The sequence below is a fragment of the Stegastes partitus genome, unplaced genomic scaffold, assembly GCF_000690725.1.
Source record: "Stegastes partitus isolate 25-593 unplaced genomic scaffold, Stegastes_partitus-1.0.2 Scaffold2670, whole genome shotgun sequence".
NCBI classification, from domain to species: domain Eukaryota; kingdom Metazoa; phylum Chordata; class Actinopteri; family Pomacentridae; genus Stegastes; species Stegastes partitus.
This window is the reverse complement of record NW_007580401.1, coordinates 893-22,483: the sequence shown is the minus strand read 5'-3', so window position 1 is coordinate 22,483 and position 21,591 is coordinate 893. Positions and strand designations below refer to the sequence as shown.

Below are 21,591 nucleotides of genomic sequence, written 5' to 3'. Positions count from 1 at the left end.
CACTAAGGTGTTGTGGTAGACGTTCTGGTTCATGACACTGTTGGTTTTCACTAACTTGCTGTTTCCACTCATGGAGCCCATACTATGATGGAACCTCCAGTGTGTTCCACTGTGAGTGCATCTGGCATCAAAATGTTCTCCAGCTGTTCTGATGATATGAGCACGATGATGCTGACTGAAGAGTTCAAACTTGGACTCGTCCATCCAGAGGACCTTCTTCTAGTCACCATCAGTCCAGTGTTTGTGTTTCTGGATGTTTGCAGGCCTCAGTAAAGGCTTCTCAGCAGCTCTTCTTCCCTCTAAGCCTTGTTCCATCAGTCGTCTCTTATGGTCACTCTGGAGACCTTCTCAGACTCTGGTCTAGAAGCATCTCTGGCTGAAGATCAGCAGTGCTCTTCCTTCTGTCTCTAGTCCTTCAAGTCTTGAGGTGTCCACATCTGCTTCAGATAACTTTGGTTTCCTGCCTCTTCCTTGGAGCATCTTCTAAGAACCAGTCTCGTTAGTTGACTCCAGATCTTACCTGACCACACTGTGAGAACACTTCATGTCTCTCCCTGTTTGTCTCAGAGACCGTCCAGCATCATGAAGAGCTTTGATGTGGACTCAGTTCTCCATGTTTTACCATTTTGAACAGGAATGAGGGATTTCAAACTGAATTCATCTTTTTATACCCAAAACCTCAGCATGTTTCTGGACTGTGGGAGGAAGCCGGAGAACCCGGAGAGAACCCACGCTGCACGCGGAGAACATGGAGACTCCATGCAGAAAGATCCCGGGTGTCCTCACCGGGACCAACTGGAGATCTGACACCAAGCCACTGAGCAGCCCCTTCATGAAATCGGTTGTGAACAATAAAATCTGAAATAAAATTTAAACAAAATTTGGAAAGAAGGAACAGAGTTCATATTCAGCAGTGTTTGAGGAAAATATGATATTATTCTTTGGGGAAATAAGTCGGAATATTTTGAGAAAAAAGTATTTGTGATGGTTGTAGTTTCTGAAGGAGAACAGTGGGCTCACTTCAGGAAGAAGCTGGACTGGTTTAGGAACAGGACACATATTTTAGATGTAGATTTGAGTTAGTTTTAGTTCCAGTCAGGGTTAGCCTTCGTTGTCACTAGCTGTCTCTACGGTTAGTGGTGTGTGTTGTCTCCCAGCAGCTCTCCTCTCTATCAACACTGAGTCAAACAGAAAGTTTCTACATGAAACTGGATTGAGCTGAACCTCCCAGAGATGGCAGGAGTCTCACTTCAGCTGGAGCCGCTTGTTGTTTTTGAAGGATGAATTATGACTGAAGGAAGAGGATGTGGTGACAAGTAATTTGTGAACAAGCCTAACCTCTGCTTGCACAGCGTGCAACACTTTTCTACATGCAGGCTGCAGCTCGCCGCTGCTGCAGAAAGCTGAAGAAGTAAAACAGCGAAAACACTCGGAGGATTCATGTGGCTGCTGCAGCTCCGGCTTCAAACAGCCGCTCAGTTTGGTGTGGCTTCACTCAAATTCTGCACCGTGAGATTTTACTCTGTGGTTTCGTGTTTGGGTGTAGGTGCAAAGACATAAATAGATGCACCTTCTATACAGGTATATAAATGTAAGGAAGGACGTCCTGAACAGGGAGCTGCTGCTCAGCATGGAGACGGCTGCAGTCGTGACTCATTTAGCTCCTCAGAGCAGCTCATCCGGCGCTGGGCAGCTGCTGCTCCCCCACAGTCAGCTTCACCAGAAAACACCCTGAACGCTGCAGCTCATTAATCCACCAGTCAACAGACAGACAGCAACAGATTCAGACTTAGTCAGAGTGGAGTAACTAATACTAGAGACACACTTTTAGCAGTGATGTGTGAGATACAGACAGAACCACGGCTTCTGATATCCTGTTGGTGGTGAGTTTCCAGTGACTCCTGTAATCTGGACTGGGTCAAAGACAAACCAGAAAAAACCTGACTGAGGGGAAAACAGACAAATAGAACCAAATATGAGCATTTGTGTCTGTATATTTCTGACCCATGTTTCCAGAAGACCGTTAATAAAGCAACATGCAGGACTGCTGCTTGTGACAAAGATTCATGTTTCAGTGGTTCCATCAGAGAAGATTCAGAGTTACAGGAGTCACTGGAGACGTAGACCGAATGATGAGCGTGGACTTTATAGGGTTAGAAACCTTTGTTTATGACTGCGTCCGTGGGTCGACCTCACACTCATCTGCTGTGTTTAATCAGGTCTACAGACCACAGACTGGAGCCAGTTCATTCCCTGCAGCAGGCGGTCGGTTCACAATCAGGGTTATGAGTGATTCTAAGGAAACACGATAAAATCAGAGAGTACCTATAAACCTATAAATAACGAATCTGTCTGTGTACTGCTAACAAGGTCAGCAGGGTTAAACTGGGTTAAACAGGATATAAATACACCCACCACACAGCCAATCAACTCACGCTCTACATATCTGGTCAGAATCGAGTTCAGACCAGAAAATAAAGTTCTTATGTCAGAGAAATGTGTCATTTAAAAAGGAAGAGAAGCAAAGTAGAAACCAACCAGCTGGTTGCAACTGGCCTTCGCTAACGTGACAAAACCTTTGTATGTCTTTAGACCCATATTGTGTGAGTGTTTGGATATGCTAATTAGCTGCATTAGCTTATTCATGGTAAAAAGCTTCTTTAATCCAAACAGACAACACTGACTGAAATCTCTCTTTTTGTGTGCGTGTGTCTGAACAGGCGATGGAACAAGAAGTTCAGATATTTACAGCAAAAATCTGATCAGTTAGCATTAGCAAAGCTTTAGCTGTTTATCTGTGCTTCATTCGGTCATGTGGTGAATTAAATGGATGTTTTCAGTTGTTGCTAACAGCCTGACTTTAATTCCAGGTTCCACTTCAGATAAAGCTAACAGGAGCTAAAGCTAACAGGAGCTAAAGCTAACAGGCAGCCTGCTTTTAGCTCAGTGATGAGTGAAACACAAAACAACCACAAAGTGTACATGTTGTGTCTCCTCCACCTCCACCAACATCTCCACCATCATTTCCACCATAAATTCCATTTCCACCATCATCTCCATCTCCATCTCCAACTGGTGTGATAGCAACAGTTAGCCTTAGCCAAAGCTAATTGATCTTCATTCCAGATGTTTCCTGTCACACATCCTCATGACATAAGTACAACGTTAACTACGTCTAATCACAGTGAAGAAGAATAAACAGTCCCATTGCTAATGCTAAAAGCTAACTAGCCTAGCTCAGCTGCCTGGTTTCCCTTCATCCTCCAATGTGGACGTTCACACATCTTCTGACAGTAGTCGTAGAAATCCTTTTCTTTTTTAGACCCTTTTTGTTTCCTGTGTTTGTCCAGGAAGACAGATGTTTGTTTCTCTGAGTTGATTCTTTTACCATCTCTATCTTCATTTTTGATTTTTTTTTGGAGAACAATATCTTCTGCTGCAATTTTCTCGCTCATTTTGAGCCCTTTAACACACAAGATCCAGTCGCCTGTTGTTATTTTTTGTAACTTGATAGAGTCGATTTTAACATCACATTTATGTCTTTCTTCAAGAAGACTCTCAAAAACTCACAGACCTTTAATTTGGCTGAGCAACACATGGAGAAACAAGGGAGAGACATTTATTTAGGAGACGGGTTAAAACCCTGTGTGTTTTTACTCCAGGATTCTGTAAATTGTGTTGCGCTGAGACAAACCTTCCCAGACTGTGTAGCTGAACCTCAACCACCTGTGAAGCTGCAGCGTATTCCTGGCTGCAGGGAAACACAACGAAGCAGCTGAACACACAGAAACAGCAGCTGATGGCAGAAAAGAGGAAGATGGACAGAGACGCTGCGGTTCTTCAGCTGCCAAACTGAAACCAGAGAAGAAAACTGAAACTAAGAGTGTCCGAGACGTTGAAGCTGCTGTCTGTCTCCAGTCAGAGACGATTATTAGCAGGTCTCAGGCTGCCGAGGCCGGAGGCTTCAGCTCACAGCTCGTAGTAAACACAGACGCGATAACTCGGCGGCTTTCGTCTGAAAACAAACCAGATCAGTTGAGCAGTCAGGAAGTGGTTTGTAGGCTGCTGGTTAGACTTCATGGTTGCTGTTTGACAGAAGCCAACTGTTTGCTCAGAGCTGCACAAACATCACATCAGACCTCCAGAATCATGGAGCTGCTCTAAAACACCGGCCGTCTGCTCACATGATCCACAGGATAAAACACAAACGTTATTTATAGCACCAGGATTTCCACTGTCAGTTACTTTGTGGATTACTCCATCAGCTACTTGGTCTCTAACGTATTAAGAAATGTGGATCAGAGTTTCCTCTGACGTCTTGTTTAGTCCAACGATGTTCAGTTTGCTGTCACAGAGGAAAGAAACCAGAAAACCTTCAGACTTCTGCAGCCAGTGGGCTGAATGACACCTTGATGTCCTCGCTGAGAGCCTCACACGTTATCAAGCTGCTGTCAGACGTGACGGTCCACAACACAAACATGTTCCAAACTGGATCTGAAGAACTGTTTGATTTCTCAGCAGAGTGTTTCCTCTGATGGACGTCACAAACAAGCTCTTTAGAAAGACTCTATTTCAAATTCAGCCTCCAAAGTTAACGGCCGGCTCGGATCTCTTTTCTACCTCAGTGCTGCTCACAGCTTCTCATTCACTACAGCAGGCACGTTTCAACAGAGCTGCCAGGCAAGCTGCTGCCTGACTGGGCGACTGGGGAGGGCATCGATCAGAGGACAACATCATCAGGAGCTTCTACACCAGAACCAAGTGGAACCAGGAGCTGGGTAGTGTCAGTCCTCAGCTGAGTCCACCAGAACCCTTTGAGGTGTTTTCCAGAGAAAGATAGAGCAGCACAACCCCTCCAGCAAAGAGCAGAACCTAGTGGACTCTGGTCTCCTCCATCAGAACACGTGAGCAGAACCTAGTGGACTCTGGTCTCCTCCATCAGAACATGTGAGCAGAACCTAGTGGACTCTGGTCTCCTCCATCAGAACACGTGAGCAGAACCTAGTGGACTCTGGTCTCCTCCATGCTGAGGAGTCTGTCAGCAGATAAAGACTGAAGGAACCAGAGATGGACTCACTTTGGTTCAGTTCCTGCTGCTGAACCTGAAGGTAATCTGTGGATCTGAGCTGGTAGTTTGTAATCTGATATAAGAGACAGTACTCTGCTGTAGGAGTAATCGGATTACTGTGAGGGATACAGAATGATGTAACACTGCTGTTGTGTAACAGTGGTGCTGTTGGTGTTTTTCTGCAGAGAACCTGCTGATGGTATGTTTTCAGATTTACAGAACATCCTGTGAGCAGAGTCCTAACCTCACCCCACACCTCCTGCTTCCTCTGTCGATCAGCCACTCCTCCTTCCTCTGCTGCTCAGAAAAGCTCTCAGCTGAGCGGCAGCATGCGATCAGAGCAGAGGAACAGGTGAGGCGGACTCAGCTGGACGGAGATGCTGCTGCTGCTGCTGCTGCTGCTGGCGGCTGGAGGCGAGGCTCAGAGCGGAGACGGAGAGGCCGACATGGGTGAGCAGAGCCGTCCATCACAGAGCAGCAATCATCTGAATACAGTAAACCTGCAGTTCTGCAGTGAAACATTACAAAAGAACACAGGGCTGTTTGTAAAAACGCAGGTTCGTCGTGTGGACACTCTTCACAGTTTGGCCTGTTTTATGTTGTTTTTTTTCTTTTTTACAGTTTTGTAAATTATTTATTTCTGCAATTTGATGAGATATTGTCCATGCTTTAACAACCAGGGAACATCTGCAAACCACCAGTGAGGGTTATTTTAAACGTTACAGTTAAAGAACAGACAACATGAAGTGTTTACAGTCTGAGACGAGCACGAGCCTGAACCAGTGAGTCAAATCCGGACCCTGGAATGTGTCACGGCTCGGTCTTAGTCAGAGGCTCGGCTCAGCAGATATCATGAAGTAAACCTAAAAGCTGTGGGCGTTCTGTGAAACATGCAGCCAGCTGTCACATAAAGGAGCTCATTCATCAGCTGAGTGTTGGAACCTCTGGACATCTGTGTTGCTGTCGAGCAGAACCTCTGCTGTAACCACAGCTGTGCTGAGCAGCCAGGAGTCAGCAGCTCTACGCACACCGAGGCTGGCCTCAGTTCAGCCTCCAGACTCACAGATCAGACACAAACATCTGATGGTCTTTGAAGTGGCCACACGTAGCATGTGGTTCTGTCTGGAAATGAACCCGACCTGAGCAGAACGGAGATGACAGGAGAGAACCCAACCGCTGGATCAATACATAAACGCAGCACGGATCAGAACCAGAGAAGAGGAGCCAGTTGGTGGAGATACATTCAGCTGATGGTGGAACATCTTTCTACATCTGATGGTGGAACATCTTTCTACAGCTGATGAGCAGAGCAGAGGAGAAGTCTGGAAACATGGAGACAGTTCAACAACAATAAACAGATTTTGGTTGTTCTGGTTCCACTGGGCTGCAGGACTTTATGTTGCAGATAAAAACGTGGATCAGAGTTTCCGCCAACGTCTGGTTTAGTCCAGAGATGTTCAGTTTAGTGTCACAGAGGAAAGAAACCAGAAAACATTCACTGAAGGAGCTGAAGTGACAGAATTGAAGTGTTTAGTAAAAAAGACTCAAACGGCTTCGTCGCTGATCAGAAGTGTTGGTTGAACAGCTCTCGACCGACTGACTGATGTCTGCAGCTGTAACTGAGCGCGTGCAGCTGATGTCGAGGAAAACTGCGCATCAGAGGGTTTGATCTTGACGTGAGCCTCAGAGTGAAGGTGGTTAAAGGTCAACATGTTGCTGCTACACCTGTTCTTCTCTCAGGATCCTTCAGTCACAGAACCAGAAACCGGGTTTTCGTGTGTTTACAGCTTCCTGTCTGCTCGTAGGATGAGACAACATCACTGGATTACATTTCAGATCTGAGCTTTGTGCCCCACATCAGGGAACCGGATGGGTTTTTCATGTTTGGTTCGTTTGTTTTGCTAATCAAGGAGACTGACAACTGATTTCTGGAACTGATGCTTATTTGCAGTAAAAACAAAAAACCTTCACAGCAGTTTGTTATTGAGTCCCACTTCCTGTTGGAGGCGGGACTCATCTGAGCACAGTCTGCCGAGGTGAAGCGCTTTGTGTTTAGAGACCCGACCGAGGGACTCAGCAGGACCAGAACCACCAAGGTCCAGAGTCAGCTGGAAGGCAGCAGACTGCCAGCAGTCCTGTCAGCTGAGCATTTGTTGTGAATATGAAGTCATCCTGCTGATGAAACAGCCAGAGAGTTATCCATGAACTGAACAGCTGACAGACTGAATTAATATAAGACAACATCTCAGGTATGAAATAATAGCAAACACAGTCTTCTGTATTAATATTTGACTCATATTTAGAATTTAAAGCCGTTTTTATGAAATCAGCTCAGGCCCTTCAGCTGGTAATGATGCTTTGAAGAACCAGAGAACCTTCTGAGGAACCATTTAAGAACCCGTTCTATTGCTTTGTGTCTCCGTGGTTTGAGTGCAGTGCTGATTGCAGGTTGTTTCCTCTCAGAGCCCAGGATCAGCTGCAGCTCTCACATCGCCACCAAAGGATGCAGTCTGACCTGCAAGCTGCTGGGAGGCGGCAGCGACGATGAAGATGCTGAGGACGATGAGGATGGCATCGAGAGGATGAGCCTGTGGTGAGCACGTTTAAAAACTCACTGCACCGTCCTGAGCATCACTGGGTCACTGACGGAGCTGTTCTCTGCTCAGCTACACCAACTGGTCCAGCAGGGAGGGCTTCAGCTGCCTGCAGCAGCTCGGAGACACCATCAGCTCCGAACATCTGACGCCTCTGCTGGTTCTCAACCTGACCGTCCACCTGAAGAAAGGAGGCAACATCTCCACCACAGTCGACCTGCAGAAAATAGGTAAACACCGCCGTTCACCAGGAGGCTCTAGGGCTGTTTATATGGTTCTAGTTACCAGGCAACACAACAGGGTCTCGGGTTCTTCAGGTAATTCTGTTCCTCAGTTATGAGGTCAAGAGGATTTTTATGATCCTTTGGATGGTTTTGTGATCACATAAGGAGGTTCTAGTGATGCTGCAGATCTTTCTTGTGGCCTTTTTGGTCCATTTGGTCAACAGTTAGGCAGTTCAGAAGGTCATTAGATGGTTCCAGTGGAGAATTAGGAAGGTTCATGAGATCTTTTAGGTTCCTTCACTAAAGCAGATATTTACTGACAGAATGAAATGACTCACGTCTGCTTGAGCTGCACCAACAGTCGAGTCATAGTTCTCCTAGTCTGACTCACTGGGTGCAGACTGCAGACGTCGGCTTCGTCCTCCTCAGCGAGCGACCTTCTAGAATCCCCTTCAGCCTCCCAGCAGCAGCCTTATTGCTGAAGGTCTGGATCGTGCAGTAACACAGTCCTGCTGTTCGCTTGTTTTTAGTAAATGATGTATTTTAAACAGCTTCTCACTTCCTGTATGCACCACAGCTGTTCTCCACCGGTATTCTCACCATCAGTGCATCCTGTTCTCAGCTCCACTCCAGACCGCTGGGATGGTTTAAAGAGTACATTTTGGATGATGAGGCTCCGATCAGTCCGACTGATCTTTGTCTCAAGTCTGGTTTTACTGCAGCTGCAGAACCAGAACAGCTGGTGGACCTCGCAGGACTCTGACGGTCGGTTTCTGACATCAGCCAGAGTCCATCTGCAGCATCGGTGACCAGAGGGACTCACACGGGTCTCTGTGATGTCTGATAAGTTCCTTCATAGAGCAGCTGCAGGCTTCACCCCCGAGTCACCAACCCTCCAATCATGTTTGTCTTCAGGATCACGTGATGTTCACGTAGTCGACAGACGTCACATACTGTTTGTCTCTCACAGTGAATTGTCCACTGGAATCCCAGAGCTCTGTCCTCCGTCACATCTCTGAGGAGACACCGGCGCTGCACCCACAAGGGTTTGAATGATGTGACGACACATTACCTCCATCACACACTGATGGTAGAGCTTCTGGTGCAGCCCTCAGCCAGCAGCACTTCTCTGCAGTTACCGTGAAGGAAAGACGACTTTGTTCTCTTTGTACTTAAGGCTCTGTTAGAATGATACTGAGCGTTTGACCTCCTCCCCAAGAGTCTGTGCGACGTGTAGGACATCAGTCTAAACCTACATCGATGTAGACCGGTCTCTGACCTGGCTGCTGTAGGACCTGGACCCCATGTAGATGTCTGGTAGGAGGACTCAGCTGTCTTCTTGGTTTCCTTTTGTCATAAGTCTGGATACAGCCTCCCACAGAAGGACAGCATGAAGTCCAGGGTGCGGTAGAATCCTCAGAACTGCTGCTCTGTTGGTGTCGGTTCTCCTGATCAGCGAACCTTATTTCAGCCCGACTCGTCTGAGTGTCTGTGTGGTTGGGTCAGGGCCTCATCATCTCTCTAGATCTGTAGAAGTGAAACTAGCAGCAGCAGAGCGACCAGATGATGCCGGAACCAAATCATTTTCCAGTGTCAACCCGACTACCGGACCAGGACCGCTGTCATTCTGTGACATGTTCTTATTGTGGTTGTTTTTGTCATTTTGCTAATTACACACCTTTGGTCAATGTGTAGATTCTGTTTATTTCACATTTTAGTGACTCAGCGTCATTTTGTGGGTTTTGTCACATTTGGGTCGTTTCGTGTCCCATCTTGGTCATTTTACATCATTTCTGAGTGTTTTGCCTCAATTTTTAATCATCTTTGTCACATTTTAGTGGTTCAGACATTAGATAGAAGAATAGCCTCACACAGTGATTCAGGCGTGAAAGGACAGGAGTGTGCTGACGTAGAGCAGCAGGGTGACCGCTGTCCAGACCGATCCGTGATGATCGCTGGTAAACAGTAAACATGCTGTAAAGGGTAGATGAAGTAGCGGTGAAGCCTCTGGACACAGATGTATGAATCCTGATGTTTCCTGGCGCTGGTTCCTCCTGCTTGGTCACAGTAGCATATTCTTCCAGAGAACCTCTCATCGTGCTCCTCTGCTGCTTCGCTCTGTCTCTGCAGTCAAACCGAGGAGTCCTCAGGTGTGGAACGTCACCTTCGACCTCGAGCTGAACCAGGCTGCCATCCACTTTCGGACTCCGTATGACAAAGACTACCTGAAAGTGGACAACCAGGTGTTCCAGCTGCACATCTGCAGCGCGGGCAGCAGCACGGTATCTGCAGACTTTGTTTTGTCCACACTGAAAACCTCGTTTACTTCAGAATCGTCTGTCGAGCCGTCATGCTGCAGTCCTGCTGTTGATCCTGCTTCACCTGTTATTTCTGTTCAGTATCAGTTTCTTTTCTCTGAGCAGATTCAAAACGTGTCAGCGAAGGACAGCCTGCTGATCGACATGGAGCGCCTCAAAAAATACACCGAGTACCACGTCAAAGTGCGAGCCATCCCTCAGAGGTTTCAGGGCAGCTGGAGCGAGTGGAGCGAGACCTTCAGCTTCGTTACTCCTGCTGGTAAGAATAAGGAATCGATCCTGCCGCCACAGCGTCTCTAAAACAGCCAAGACGATACTGAGCTGCTCCTTTGTGCCTCCAGAGAAGAAGCTCCCAAACCAGACGGCCTACAAACTGATTGTGTGCCTCGTCTCGCTGGTGGTGGTGACTTCCAGCGTCGTAATCGGCTGGAAAAACAAGTACGTCGTCTTTTCTGTGAGAAAGTCGGTGACTTCAGACGCCTTCGTTTCTTCATGTGTGTTTTCTGCTTCCGTTAGAATATTCAGCTACATGTGGCCGAGCATCCCGCATCCCAAACAGACTCTGGTGCACATCTGCAAACCAAACAAGGTGAGTCGTCCACAAGAGAACAGCATCCAGGTTCAGGTGAGCCCAAACAACACAGATTCATATTCAGGTGACAGACACTTGGAACAGTTGGAGGATTTATAGTCAGAACCTCTGCCCCACTAGAACCACCTAAATGATCCTCTGAGCGACTAGAATGACTAGAACCGATCTCCTAGAACCATTACAATTACTACAGGACCACAAGAACCCCATAAAAGATCCCCATAACCTCCTGACTGACTAACAGAACCATCTGACGGACACCTTCAGCTTTCTGAAAGATCCTTTGAACGAGCTGGAGGACCACTAGAACCACCCAAATGATTTTTTGGACTGCCTTATTGATTCATTAGATTGAATTAAAGATTGACTAGAATCACCTTAAAGCAACACCAAAGAACTACCGGATCTCCTGGACTTTCCTACTAACTACTAGAATTACATAAAGCACCAGCAGAACCACACTAGAACCACCTGAAGAATCCTGAGAGCATCTTGTCCGTACACAAGAATCTCATAAAAGAGTCCTAGAACTTTCTGAGGAACCACTAGAATCCCCCAGAGGATTACTAGAACTACCTCAGCTCCTAACAGAACCACCTGAAGGACCTTGACAAATACCTCAAAGCTCCTCAAACCACATAAAAGATCCCTAGAACCCCCTGTGTGTCCATCCAGAGGACCTCCTAATTCACCTCTGGTACCGCCTAGATGTTCCGTCGTGTCTTCCTGCTGCACTGCACTAACTGAGCATGACGATCCTCTGCTTTTACAGGGTCTCTTACTGAACTTCAAGCCCGAGGTATTCAGCGCTCTCAGGGTCTACCCAGTGGAGAAACCGAGCTGTGAGGAGGTGGAGCCTTCGATCAATCCTGCTGCTGCTGTTCAGTCCAGTAACCCAAGCTCCACCCAGAGCTCCACCCAGAGCTCCACCCAGAGCTCCAGCTGCAGGAGCACCACCAGCATCAGCACCGAGGAGCTGGAGCTGTCCGCCCTGCTGAGTTCCTCCTCCGGTGAGGACAGCCTCCAGAGCTCCAGTCCGTCCCCTGTCAACGTTCCTCAGCCGATGGAGAGACCCGACTCCCTTGAAGCGGACCGGATCAGTGCAGGACACGAGGTGGAGGTGTTTGGAGCGGGTCAGCAGGAGGAGGCCTACGTCACCATGTCCAGCTTCTATCAGATCAAGTAGCCGAAGAAGAGCAGCAGGATCGGATTCAACCAAAGAACGTCATGATGGACTGGAAATGTGCGACTCTTCGGCCAATATCAGAACCAGATGTTCTCCTGAAGCATCACAGGTGTGTAGCTGGTGGGTTTGGTCCAGGTACTGGCTGGATCTCCTGGTTTAGAGCATCAGTCGCAACGTGCTGTCAATGTATGTCTAATCACACGGTACCATCTCCTACAAAGCTGAGTCATATTATGTGTTTAAACCTTGGAGGACTGGACTCGTAACGGCTCCTGAACCAACCAACACAACCTGCTGTTTATAAAGTTTCCCTTTGTGTCCACACGTTTAGATAAAATGCAGAAACGCTGTTAGCTTGGAGTCGACTCCCAGGAAACATGAATGAACATTAAATGAGTCAGATGCTCCTCAGCAGTGTCTCTGCTCCACCAGCTCCACACCTGACCCAAAGCTTTTGGCATAAAGTATTTATAAAGGTAAACTTTTAGATACATACATCAAATGCTTTCCACTTTCAGCAGTTTTTGCACGTATTTGCTGTTTAAAACTCCAGAACTCTGATCTACCCGGATCAGAACATTGACCCATATTTCAGTTTTTCTAATTGAACTGGTCAGACCTGCTCAGTGTTCTGCTTCGTGTGACTGTGTTATTACTGCATCACCACCTCACTTCTGTATTATCATTTGTTTGCTAATGTGCTCAAAGATGGAACTTTTCATGACGGCTTTTCAATTCACTGACAACCAAAAGACTATTGATCTGCTGATCAGTTTACAGATTCTGAATCAATGACGTGATGAGAAACAGTTAAAACTTCAGGTTGATCGTTCCTGACGTGCTGCTGGTCAAACAGCCTCAGCTCTCAGCGTGAGCATCAACCTGCTGAACGTTGTATTCAGTGACCACGTTCATGTCTTCAGGAGCAGCGTCATGTTCAGATCACTCACTTTCCATGAAGACAGTCTTTCCCCTAAATGAGCTGGTCCGATGTGAGGTCACTGACCCTCAGCGTCCTGTTGCTCCTGATGCCATGTGACTGTAGCCGCTGTATCCCTGTACCTTATAAACTGACATCCCTCTGCTGCTGGAGGAACCCTACAACATGGAACTGGTGTTTTTGTATGTTTTACTCCAAATCCCAGAAACCTGAATGCTTCCAGAACATTGTCGTGTTGTCTGTCGCGTCCCACAGCTCTGACCTGCAGACAAACCAGCGCCAGTCTGAGTTAGTAGATGTTCCACCACAAGCCTCTAGAACTGGTACTGGTCCTTGTCAAAGAGCAAATCTGTGGAAATAAACATCAATACTAAATCGTCAGTAGGTATTCAGCACCCTCAGTGGTTCCTACAAACTCCTCTGTAGCCACAGAAGCTCCTAGAGAACCACAGCAAGAACCTACAGGACCACCTCAAAGACTGGCAAACACTATGACTCCAACCGCCACAAGAATCACCTTAACCTCCCAACTGGAACCACCTAGATAGTTCCTTGTACAGCTTTAGTTTTAGTATGTAAGAGACCCCTAGAACCTCCTGACTAACTGATAGAACCATATAAAAGGCACCTTGAACCTTCTAAGGGACGGCCAGAACCAGGCCGTGACCCCTGTAATTACCAAGTGTTTACTAGAACTCCCTACAGTCCAACTCGACCACTAGAACAAACAGAAGGACGCCTGTGTTCCTTGTTGGGGCTCAGTCGGGAGAACGTCAGCGGTTTGTGACTAAAACATACAAAAACACTGGAGAGATTCTTTAAAAGCTGCTCAGATCCATCAGAGAACCGAAGCTGCTGCTGTCTCGTTCACCCTCAACCACAGGGCACCGCGTCTGGAGGGAGGGGTGGGTGTGTTGCCATGACGACCTGGCCCGGCTGTTTGTTTGTGGTTGTCGTCACGGAGACACGATGCTGCTGCTTTAACATCTGACACAACCTGCGCCTCCAGCAAGCGCAGGAGGGTCGGCTCCATCCACTGCAGGCTCCTCTGGACTCAGCGCACTGTCCGGACAGAACCACGCTTTATTTAATCATGCTGCATGTTAACATACAATAAAGTCAACAAAACCGGTCCGAGGGCCTCCTGTGTCTGTGTGTCTACAATCACAGAACAGTCAGAGTCACTGTCAACCACGAAGCTACACCCGTCTATAGAAACGATTTCTCCTTTATTGAAAGAATCAGTTCCAGCTGTTAGAAACACACACATCTGATCATAAGAATGAATTAAAGTGTTGGTCTGGTGGTTCGTCTGCTTCGACCTCATCCTCAGAGCTTCCAGGCATTCTTCATCATCAGGATGAAGTAGACGTCGCTGTCGATGGAGGCGCTGACGCCACAGTAGTAGCTCACAAACTCCTCTTTGGTCACCTGTCGGTCAGAAGGAACGTTTCGTCAGACGGTCAGATCAGACGACAAGAAGCACATTCAGGAGTCAAACTGAAACCTGGCTCAGAGCGTGTACGCCACATTCATCTGACAGAATGACAGTCGGCACACATTAAAACCTCCAACCTCAGCGCCTCACGCTCCGGATGTCTGGGAGGTAAACGCTTCACCAAGAAAAGATGCTTCCCTCTAAACTTCAGTAAATGTTGCAATGATCCAACAGCTCAGCAGAAACAAGATTAGGCAGTAGAGGAACGAGGACCTGATTTGTGGATCAGAACTTAGCTTGTTCTTCTTTCTTCTCCCATGAAGCCTGCTGAACATAAACTGATCTAAAGTAAAGTAGCTCCAACAGGAAGCTGCTGCTGCACACGGATGGTGGAGCAATTAAAAGAAAAAAATAAATCTCCCACAATCATTAAAGACGACTGTCCCAAAGCTTTAAGTGTGAGCAAAACAACAACAACAACGAAAAACAATAAAATGCCTTCAAAAGGTAAAAAATAAACCTCATACAATGTCTCTAAAATATCTTAAAAGAAATGACTCCACTGTAATCAGACAATTTTATAAACATGTTAATAAAATATGCAAAAAAAGAATACCATGTCCCAAAAATGTCTTTAAAAGGATTAAATGTCCTAAAATATGAAAGAAACATCTGAGACAATAAAGTCATCTATCATGTCAGAAAATACCAAGCAGGTTTTTAAAAAATGTTTTAAAATATGTGCAGAAAAATGTCTGAAAATTGTCAAAAAAAATATGTAAAAAAGTTAATATGTTAACAAAATGTCAATAAAAAGTCAGAAAAATATCTTTTAAAAAAGAGCAGAAAACAACCTCTAAAATGTATGAAAAGTGTTCTTACAAAGGCCTGGCAACAGTCTTCAATAGTCAGACAATGTCAAGTGTCTCAAAAAACCAAATGTTCACAAAATGTCTGAAAACTGTCCAAAAACAGCAATAAAACCGTTTTAAAAAAATCCAACAAAATATGAATAAACTGTCCTAAAAATCTTACAATAAATGTAGAAACTAGATATAAAGAAGTGTGAAGTGAAGGAGTTCCCATGTCGTCGTGGAATATTTAGATTTAGAGGTTGAGGATGGAAACAGTGAAGCTGCAGAAGAGGAAGAGGAAAAGAGACGGAGACATGACACAGACGAGTTCACTACTGAGCTGCTGGTTGTGAGGATCAAACTTGATTCTGAACAGGGAAAGCCACACAGTGCAGAAGGTCTCCAGACCAGCCAGGAGCCGCCTGAGGAACGAAGCTTCTACAGAGAACTGCAGGAGAAACCTTCACCAGCACCCAACACTCCGCCGCTTTACCAGAAGTCACAGTTTCCAGGCGTTTCTCATCATCACAATAAAGTAGACGTCGGTGTCGATGGAGGCGCTCACTCCGGCGTAATAACTCATAAACTCCTCCTGGGTCACCTTCAGATGGGAACACACTGCATCACTGAACACCGCAGAGGCCGGCTGCTCTGAGCAGCTGGAACCAACAGCGACGGCAGCGCCTCACCTTCCCGTCTTTGTCGTACGGCGAGTCGAAGTTGTCCAGGAAGGTCCTGAACACCTGCTCCTCCGTCCACTCCCCGTTCTGGTACTTGGGGTGGTACTTGGCGTTGTACACCCCCTGCAGGTCCTCCACCGTGATCACCCCGTCACCCGTTTTATCCAGCTTCCTGAACGCCTGCATCACCACCTCCTTCCGGGCCTTGGACATCGGCGGCTGCAGGAGAGAGCAGAAGTCAGTGAGCTCCTGCAGGAGAGTTGATGGACCTTCTCTGCTGTTTATTCCAGAGCTGCTCCTTCACTGTGACTGCATAAGTCTGTCTGCTGCTGCCATCTAGTTCAGAGCAGTTACTGACTAATCAACCTTTACAAGCATGAACCAGTGAGGCAGCAGATAAAGTCGTGTTGTTCCAGTAGGTGGAGCCTCTTCCTGTTTAACCCTGTAGAGACTCAGACTACAGTCATGGTGGCAGCAGAGAGCATTGTGGGAGTTTAGCAGCAACGGGACCATGACAGAGACTCTGAGGAGGTTCATGAGCTCTGGCCAATGCACCAAGCTCATATTTCATTTTTATGTTCCAGTGACAAAGCTGCTTCAAACAGCGATATCTGTACATGCTAAATATGTGGTTAGCTCCATTAGCATCATACATTCATTGATTACGGGGTGATGAAGCTGAAATGATCAGAAAATGTATAAAATGACCACATTTGTGTGAGAGAGGATGTGGATACAGGAGCGGCCTCAGGTTGGAGCTGGTCAGTACATCTCTATGTGCAGACTGAGAGCAGCTCTGGAAGGAGAACGTCTGACCTGAAGGTCCAACGTTCTCACACTGAACCTGAGTCGGTATGAGCTTCACCCTGAGAGCAACCAGGAACTCGTCAAAGTCGATGGCTCCGCTGCCGTCCCGGTCCAAGTGCTGAAACAGCTGCATGGCCTCGTCCTTCTCCAGCACCAGCCCGAAGTCATTGAGACCCTTCAGGAACTCCTTCAGGTCCAGAGAGCGGCTGCTGTTATCATCCATGATCCTGAAGGTTCTACAGCACACAACAGAGTCAGGACGAAGCAGAGGGGTATACTGCAAAGCCAGTTCAACAGATCCAGACTTTCTCTGTGTAGCGGCTCCACATGAACTAAAGCTGGAGCAGAGACCACAGGTATCATGAAGGAGGTTCAGCTTTCCTCATCAGTCAGACTTCCTGCTTCAGACTCTGTTCACTTTGTTCCTCAGCATCAGTTACCATGGAGACCTAGCTCCTCAGCATCAGTTACCATGGAGACCTACCAGGGTAAAAGAGAACCTCCTTCGTGACACTGAACTCTGACTTCAGGCTCGACACCTGCTGACCCATTAGTCGGGCTTCCTGGTTCAGGACTGATCAATACTTCTCACAACCTGCCGGGACTCCAAACACCACAGGCACTGCAAATATTGCAAATGCAGATACTGCAGGGACTGAAAGTACTGCATATACTGCAAATACTACAAGTACTGCAGTTGCAGCAGCTCCAACGGATACTGCATCAGTACAGATACTGCATCGGTACAAATGCTACACTAGTACAAATACTGCATCAGTACAGATACTGCATCGGTACAAATGCTACACTAGTACAAATACTGCATCAGTACAGATACTGCAGGTACTGGGTGTACAGCTGAACATGAACAAACCAAAGCAGGATGAAAGCAACACGATGAAGACAAACAGAAAAACATCCTGCATCCTCTGACAGGAAACCTCAGAGCGACACAGTACTACGAGTACTGCAGTATTCTTATCTAAGCCCACACCTGCCGGTGCTGATACTCAACTACAACTGCTGTAACTGAGTACATGTCACCAGTGGTTCAGAACAATGCTGACATACGCGTACTCACAGGTTCCTATTTTGTGTGTGCTGCAGCTGTTCAGTGTCACGGCACTCTGAGGCAGTGTTTCTCAACATGAGGTTCAGGATCCCAGAGTGGGTCAGAGAACATTCAAATGGTTCTCCAGTGTTAAATGTTCCACCTGAAGCTTCTGCTTATTAAAGCAGGAACACGTGTGATGATGCTGCTAAACCGAGGGGAACCCTGGGACGGACGGTGGATTCAGTCCCTGTGGTAGTGAGACTGTGTTAGCTAATGCTAAGCTGAGCTACCGGAGTGGTATTATTGATCCATCAGCGATCAATACAGCGTGTAGTGACTGAACAGGACGTCCATGCTCCACATTAAACTGCAGGATGGGATGACTTCTGCTCACTGAAGGCCTGAACCTGGACCTCCAGCTGATCTCCTACCCGCAGGCAGGAGCACAGTGTGGACAGGTGTGTGATGTGGGCGGAGCTCACCTGCTCAGGCCTTTGATCCCTGAGGAGCCTCGTATCAGACACTGGAGGCGGAGCTTCTCCACCGGGTCCGAACAGGCCGCCAGCTGCCGCTTGGCCCTCAGCGCCATCTCACGGTCGTGCCTCGACGTCCCCGCCATCCCTGATCAGTCACATCAATCAGGTGTTACTGATGAGGCTGAACGGAGCTCAGAGGAGCCCACACAGCAGAGACACGAAGCTCGACAGGACAGTGGACTTTACCTGAAACAGACTGACGGTGTTGGAGCAGCAGCAGCGCGGTGTGTGTTCTCTCTCGGTCTGTTTCTACCTGCTGCTTTTTCCGTTTCACTGCGAGGCCCCTCCCCAAACTATCCGCCGTTACCATGGAGACACTGTTCTGCGCTGCCATTGGCTGCTCCGTCCATCGTCCGGTGCTCGGTCAGAACACCGGGAGCCGGTGGGCCGGTGCAGACGCGGAACAGAACCCGAGTGAGCTGCAGTGTGAAGCTGCCTGGACGTCAGGTTTCACCGCAGCAGTCACAGCGCAGAACACCCGGATGGACAGCAGGTGGCGGCACCTCCGCAGGTAACTCACCTGGAGCAGCGTGTCAACAAAACTCTGCAGGAAACGTGTTTCTAAAAGTTACTGACTTTTTCAAGGTCTGTAATTTCGACAGATTAAAAACAACAACAAGAAGAAAAACGACTCCAATATGAAATCAGCTCATTCTTTCCCATCAGATTACTCTGCAGCAGGGTACTGACTATGATGCCAGATTACAAAACTACCTAACCAAAACTCAGGCCCCCCAGTAATCAGATTACTCTGCAGCAGAGTTTTGTCTCCACAGCAGGAACAGGTCTCTAAGAGCTCTGATGCAGGAAGCAGAAGCAGAAAGAACAGTTGGTTGGAACAGAGTCAAGATTAAACATTAAGGTTAAGAATGACATTAGAACTTCACAATTCATACAAATTTACGTGACTACTTTAAATACTGACCCCAGATTATTACATAGCATGCAAATTTACTTCATTTACATAGTTTGTTTTCATGTAATGATGTATGATCAGAACCTCAGACTTACCTAGCAAGGTGAAATATTATGGTTTGGACCCTCCAAGGTTATATTAAAATACTAATTAACTTTAGTAATTTATCGTTAGGACCCTACAATTTTATGCATAGGGCAAAATACCTCATTTCATATTGAGGTTATGACTATTGTGGAAAACAGTGTCCTCATTTAAATAAGTTTATGACCCTACAATATCACACAATAACACAGATCTAATGGACAAGTTTGAATATTAGTGTTGTAACCCTGCTGTGTTACATAAAATACTAAATTACATGTTAATGTTGAGGCCATAAAATATATAACACAAAACAACTTTTCCTGACTTATGTAAATATCAACATTAGGACCCTACAGGATTTCATAAAATACAAATGTATCTACCAATTTAAATTTGTAATGTTAGGATGCAACAATACTGTTTATAAATATTTTTTCTGGTTAAATTGCATATTGCTGAGGTCCTACAATGTTATATTCAATACAAATACCCAGACACGTTCAAATATTAAGGTTAGGAACCTACAATGTGAAACATGACAAACCCAATGGATCCAAAGATTCCCTACGAGTAAACATAGCAAACGGACATTTTATAGCACAGTGATCAGGTAGAAAATGAGCCACTGAGTTTCTCCATTTTGCAGGTGTGGTTTATGGAAGTCAGCTAGAAATCCGTCTTCTGTTTTATAGCACAGAGGCAGTTATTGCATCACCAGATCAGTTTCAAACACAAAGGAATTTACAGCTACAAGAAAGAAAGGTGGTCAACCAGCAGTGCTGTCAATAGGGAGGGATCTGCATTCAAACTAGTTTGTGTCCAGGTTCGAACACTTTGGAATCACAAGTTCCTGACTCGTGTCACAATGCACTGTGACGTAAATTACAGCTTTTGACTCTGAAGCAGAGTCACTGTTTCTATGTTTATCCTCCAAATGTACAAACTAAATGGTGTGTTTGAGAAGAGAGCAGGGTCCAAATGTCACTGAAAATGAGACTTGATATTCTTTTAAAAAAATGGATGACAACCAGAGTAATCAAGTGTAATCAAGCAGCTGTCTGTTAACATGTAAATTCACTAATCAGGCATGTGTTTTACAACACCCAATCCAAATTAAAAGGTACTTAAATTTAGCATCAGATCTGTCATGTCAAATAGAAAACAGAGAAAGAATACAGGAACTAAAACTAAATTATGATTTATTTTAACGACATAGTAGAAACTCAGTGATGGGTGAAGATCAGGTAAATCCTCATCACCGTGTCTTCAGCCACCACATATGGTGTTTAGGTAGCACCAGATGTGGTTGTCTCCTCAGTGGTTGTTAGAGCACGGGATGGGGTTGACTTCTGAATGGTTGTTGGGGAACTGGATGTGCCCGATGGCCGTGTAGCTGTGGAGGAGCTGAATGCGGTCATTGGAGTGCCAGATGTGGTTGATGGATCTGTTGTTGTTGAGGCTCTGGAAATGGTTGTTGAGGCTCTCGATGGAATCATAGATGGCTTGGATGTGATTATCGACTGAGTGGTCATAGATGCACTGGATGTGGTCGATGGATGCCTGGTCATGAAGGTGCTGGATGTTGTTGCTAATAAGTGGTTGTTGGGGCACTGGATGTGGTCATTGGCTGTGTAGATGATGAGCTGAGGTTGTTGGAGTGGACGTGGAGGCCTCGAAAGTGGTCGCTGGAGCACCACATGTCGTTGCTGGATGTGTTGTTGTGAAAACTCTGGATGTGGTTGTCGGCTGAATGGTCGTAGAAGCACTAACAGTGATTGTTGAGGTTGTGGATGTAGTTGTAGATGTGCTGGATGTAGTTGTTGGCTGAGGGGTGGTTGAGGCTCTGGGCATGGAGGCACTGGATGTGGTTGTCTGCCGAGTGGTTGTTGGGATACTGGATGTTGTTGCTGAGGGCCGAAATGAAGTAATAGATGGAAGAGGGAATTGCAGCTGTGGATGAAATGGATGTGGTCAGTGAGGATGTGGTTGTTGATGCTCTGGATGTGGAGGAGCTGGGAGTGGTTGTCAGCTGAGTGGTTGCTGGGGCACTGGATGTGGTCGTCAAATCCACGATTGTTGATACTCTGGATGTGGAGGATCTCGGTATGGTTGTCAGCTGAGTGGTTGTGGATACGCTCAATGTTGTCTGCCGAGTGGTTGTTGGGGCACTGGATGTGGTAATTGTCAAATACACAGTTGTTGATGCTCTGGATGTAGAGGAGATGATTGTGGTTGTGAGCTGAGTGGTTGTTGTCTTCTGCTCAGTGATTGTGGGGGCACGAATGAGGTAAATCACT

At 46.6% G+C, this 21,591-nt stretch overlaps 3 protein-coding genes across 4 annotated transcripts in view; 1 reads left to right on the top strand and 2 right to left on the bottom strand.

Annotated features, from left to right (window-relative positions):
• Positions 1–5,378: 5,378 nt before the first annotated feature.
• On the top strand, positions 5,379–14,054 carry il7r (interleukin 7 receptor). Of its 2 annotated transcripts, none has more exons than XM_008305874.1 (8): positions 5,379–5,518; positions 7,532–7,661; positions 7,735–7,892; positions 10,017–10,168; positions 10,310–10,463; positions 10,546–10,642; positions 10,721–10,793; positions 11,569–14,054. In XM_008305874.1, the coding sequence occupies exons 1-8, from the start codon at positions 5,446–5,448 to the stop codon at positions 11,980–11,982; spliced, it is 1,251 nt and encodes a 416-aa protein (XP_008304096.1). In that variant the 5' UTR covers positions 5,379–5,445; the 3' UTR covers positions 11,983–14,054. The 2 variants fall into 2 exon arrangements, with proteins under 2 accessions (XP_008304096.1, XP_008304097.1); XM_008305875.1 differs by lacking the exon at positions 5,379–5,518 and adding an exon at positions 6,546–7,317.
• A 253-nt stretch (positions 14,055–14,307) lies between these two features.
• Positions 14,308–18,374, bottom strand: capslb (calcyphosine-like b). The gene is made up of 5 exons (XM_008305877.1): positions 18,238–18,374; positions 16,760–16,937; positions 15,904–16,113; positions 15,708–15,815; positions 14,308–14,353 (listed from the first exon to the last, which is right to left on the bottom strand). Exons 1-4 carry the CDS (start codon positions 18,372–18,374, stop codon positions 15,714–15,716), a joined length of 627 nt encoding a protein of 208 aa, XP_008304099.1. The 3' UTR covers positions 14,308–14,353; positions 15,708–15,713.
• A 2,355-nt stretch (positions 18,375–20,729) lies between these two features.
• LOC103375567 (integumentary mucin C.1-like) overlaps positions 20,730–21,591 on the bottom strand; it is a gene marked incomplete at its 5' end in the record, with an annotated part of 1,651 nt that continues 789 nt past the window's right edge. The window contains 2 exons of the mRNA XM_008305878.1: positions 20,730–21,201; positions 21,243–21,501. Coding sequence (XP_008304100.1) covers positions 20,915–21,201; positions 21,243–21,501 — 546 coding nt within the window. The remainder of the gene's footprint in view (positions 21,202–21,242; positions 21,502–21,591) is intronic.

Bases quoted from the DNA above. Each gene is read 5' to 3' on its own strand.
- il7r (XM_008305874.1), top strand. From the start codon at position 5,446: ATGCTGCTGCTGCTGCTGCTGCTGCTGGCGGCTGGAGGCGAGGCTCAG. The intron at 5,519-7,531 runs GTGAGCAGAGCC...GTTTCCTCTCAG, and splicing joins AGACGGAGAGGCCGACATGG to AGCCCAGGATCAGCTGCAGC. The intron at 7,893-10,016 runs GTAAACACCGCC...CTGTCTCTGCAG, and splicing joins AGTCGACCTGCAGAAAATAG to TCAAACCGAGGAGTCCTCAG.
- capslb (XM_008305877.1), bottom strand. From the start codon at position 18,374: ATGGCGGGGACGTCGAGGCACGACCGTGAGATGGCGCTGAGGGCCAAG. The intron at 16,938-18,237 runs GTGAGCTCCGCC...TGTGTGCTGTAG, and splicing joins GGGATCAAAGGCCTGAGCAG to AACCTTCAGGATCATGGATG. The intron at 16,114-16,759 runs GTGAAGCTCATA...TCTCTCCTGCAG, and splicing joins AGTTCCTGGTTGCTCTCAGG to CCGCCGATGTCCAAGGCCCG.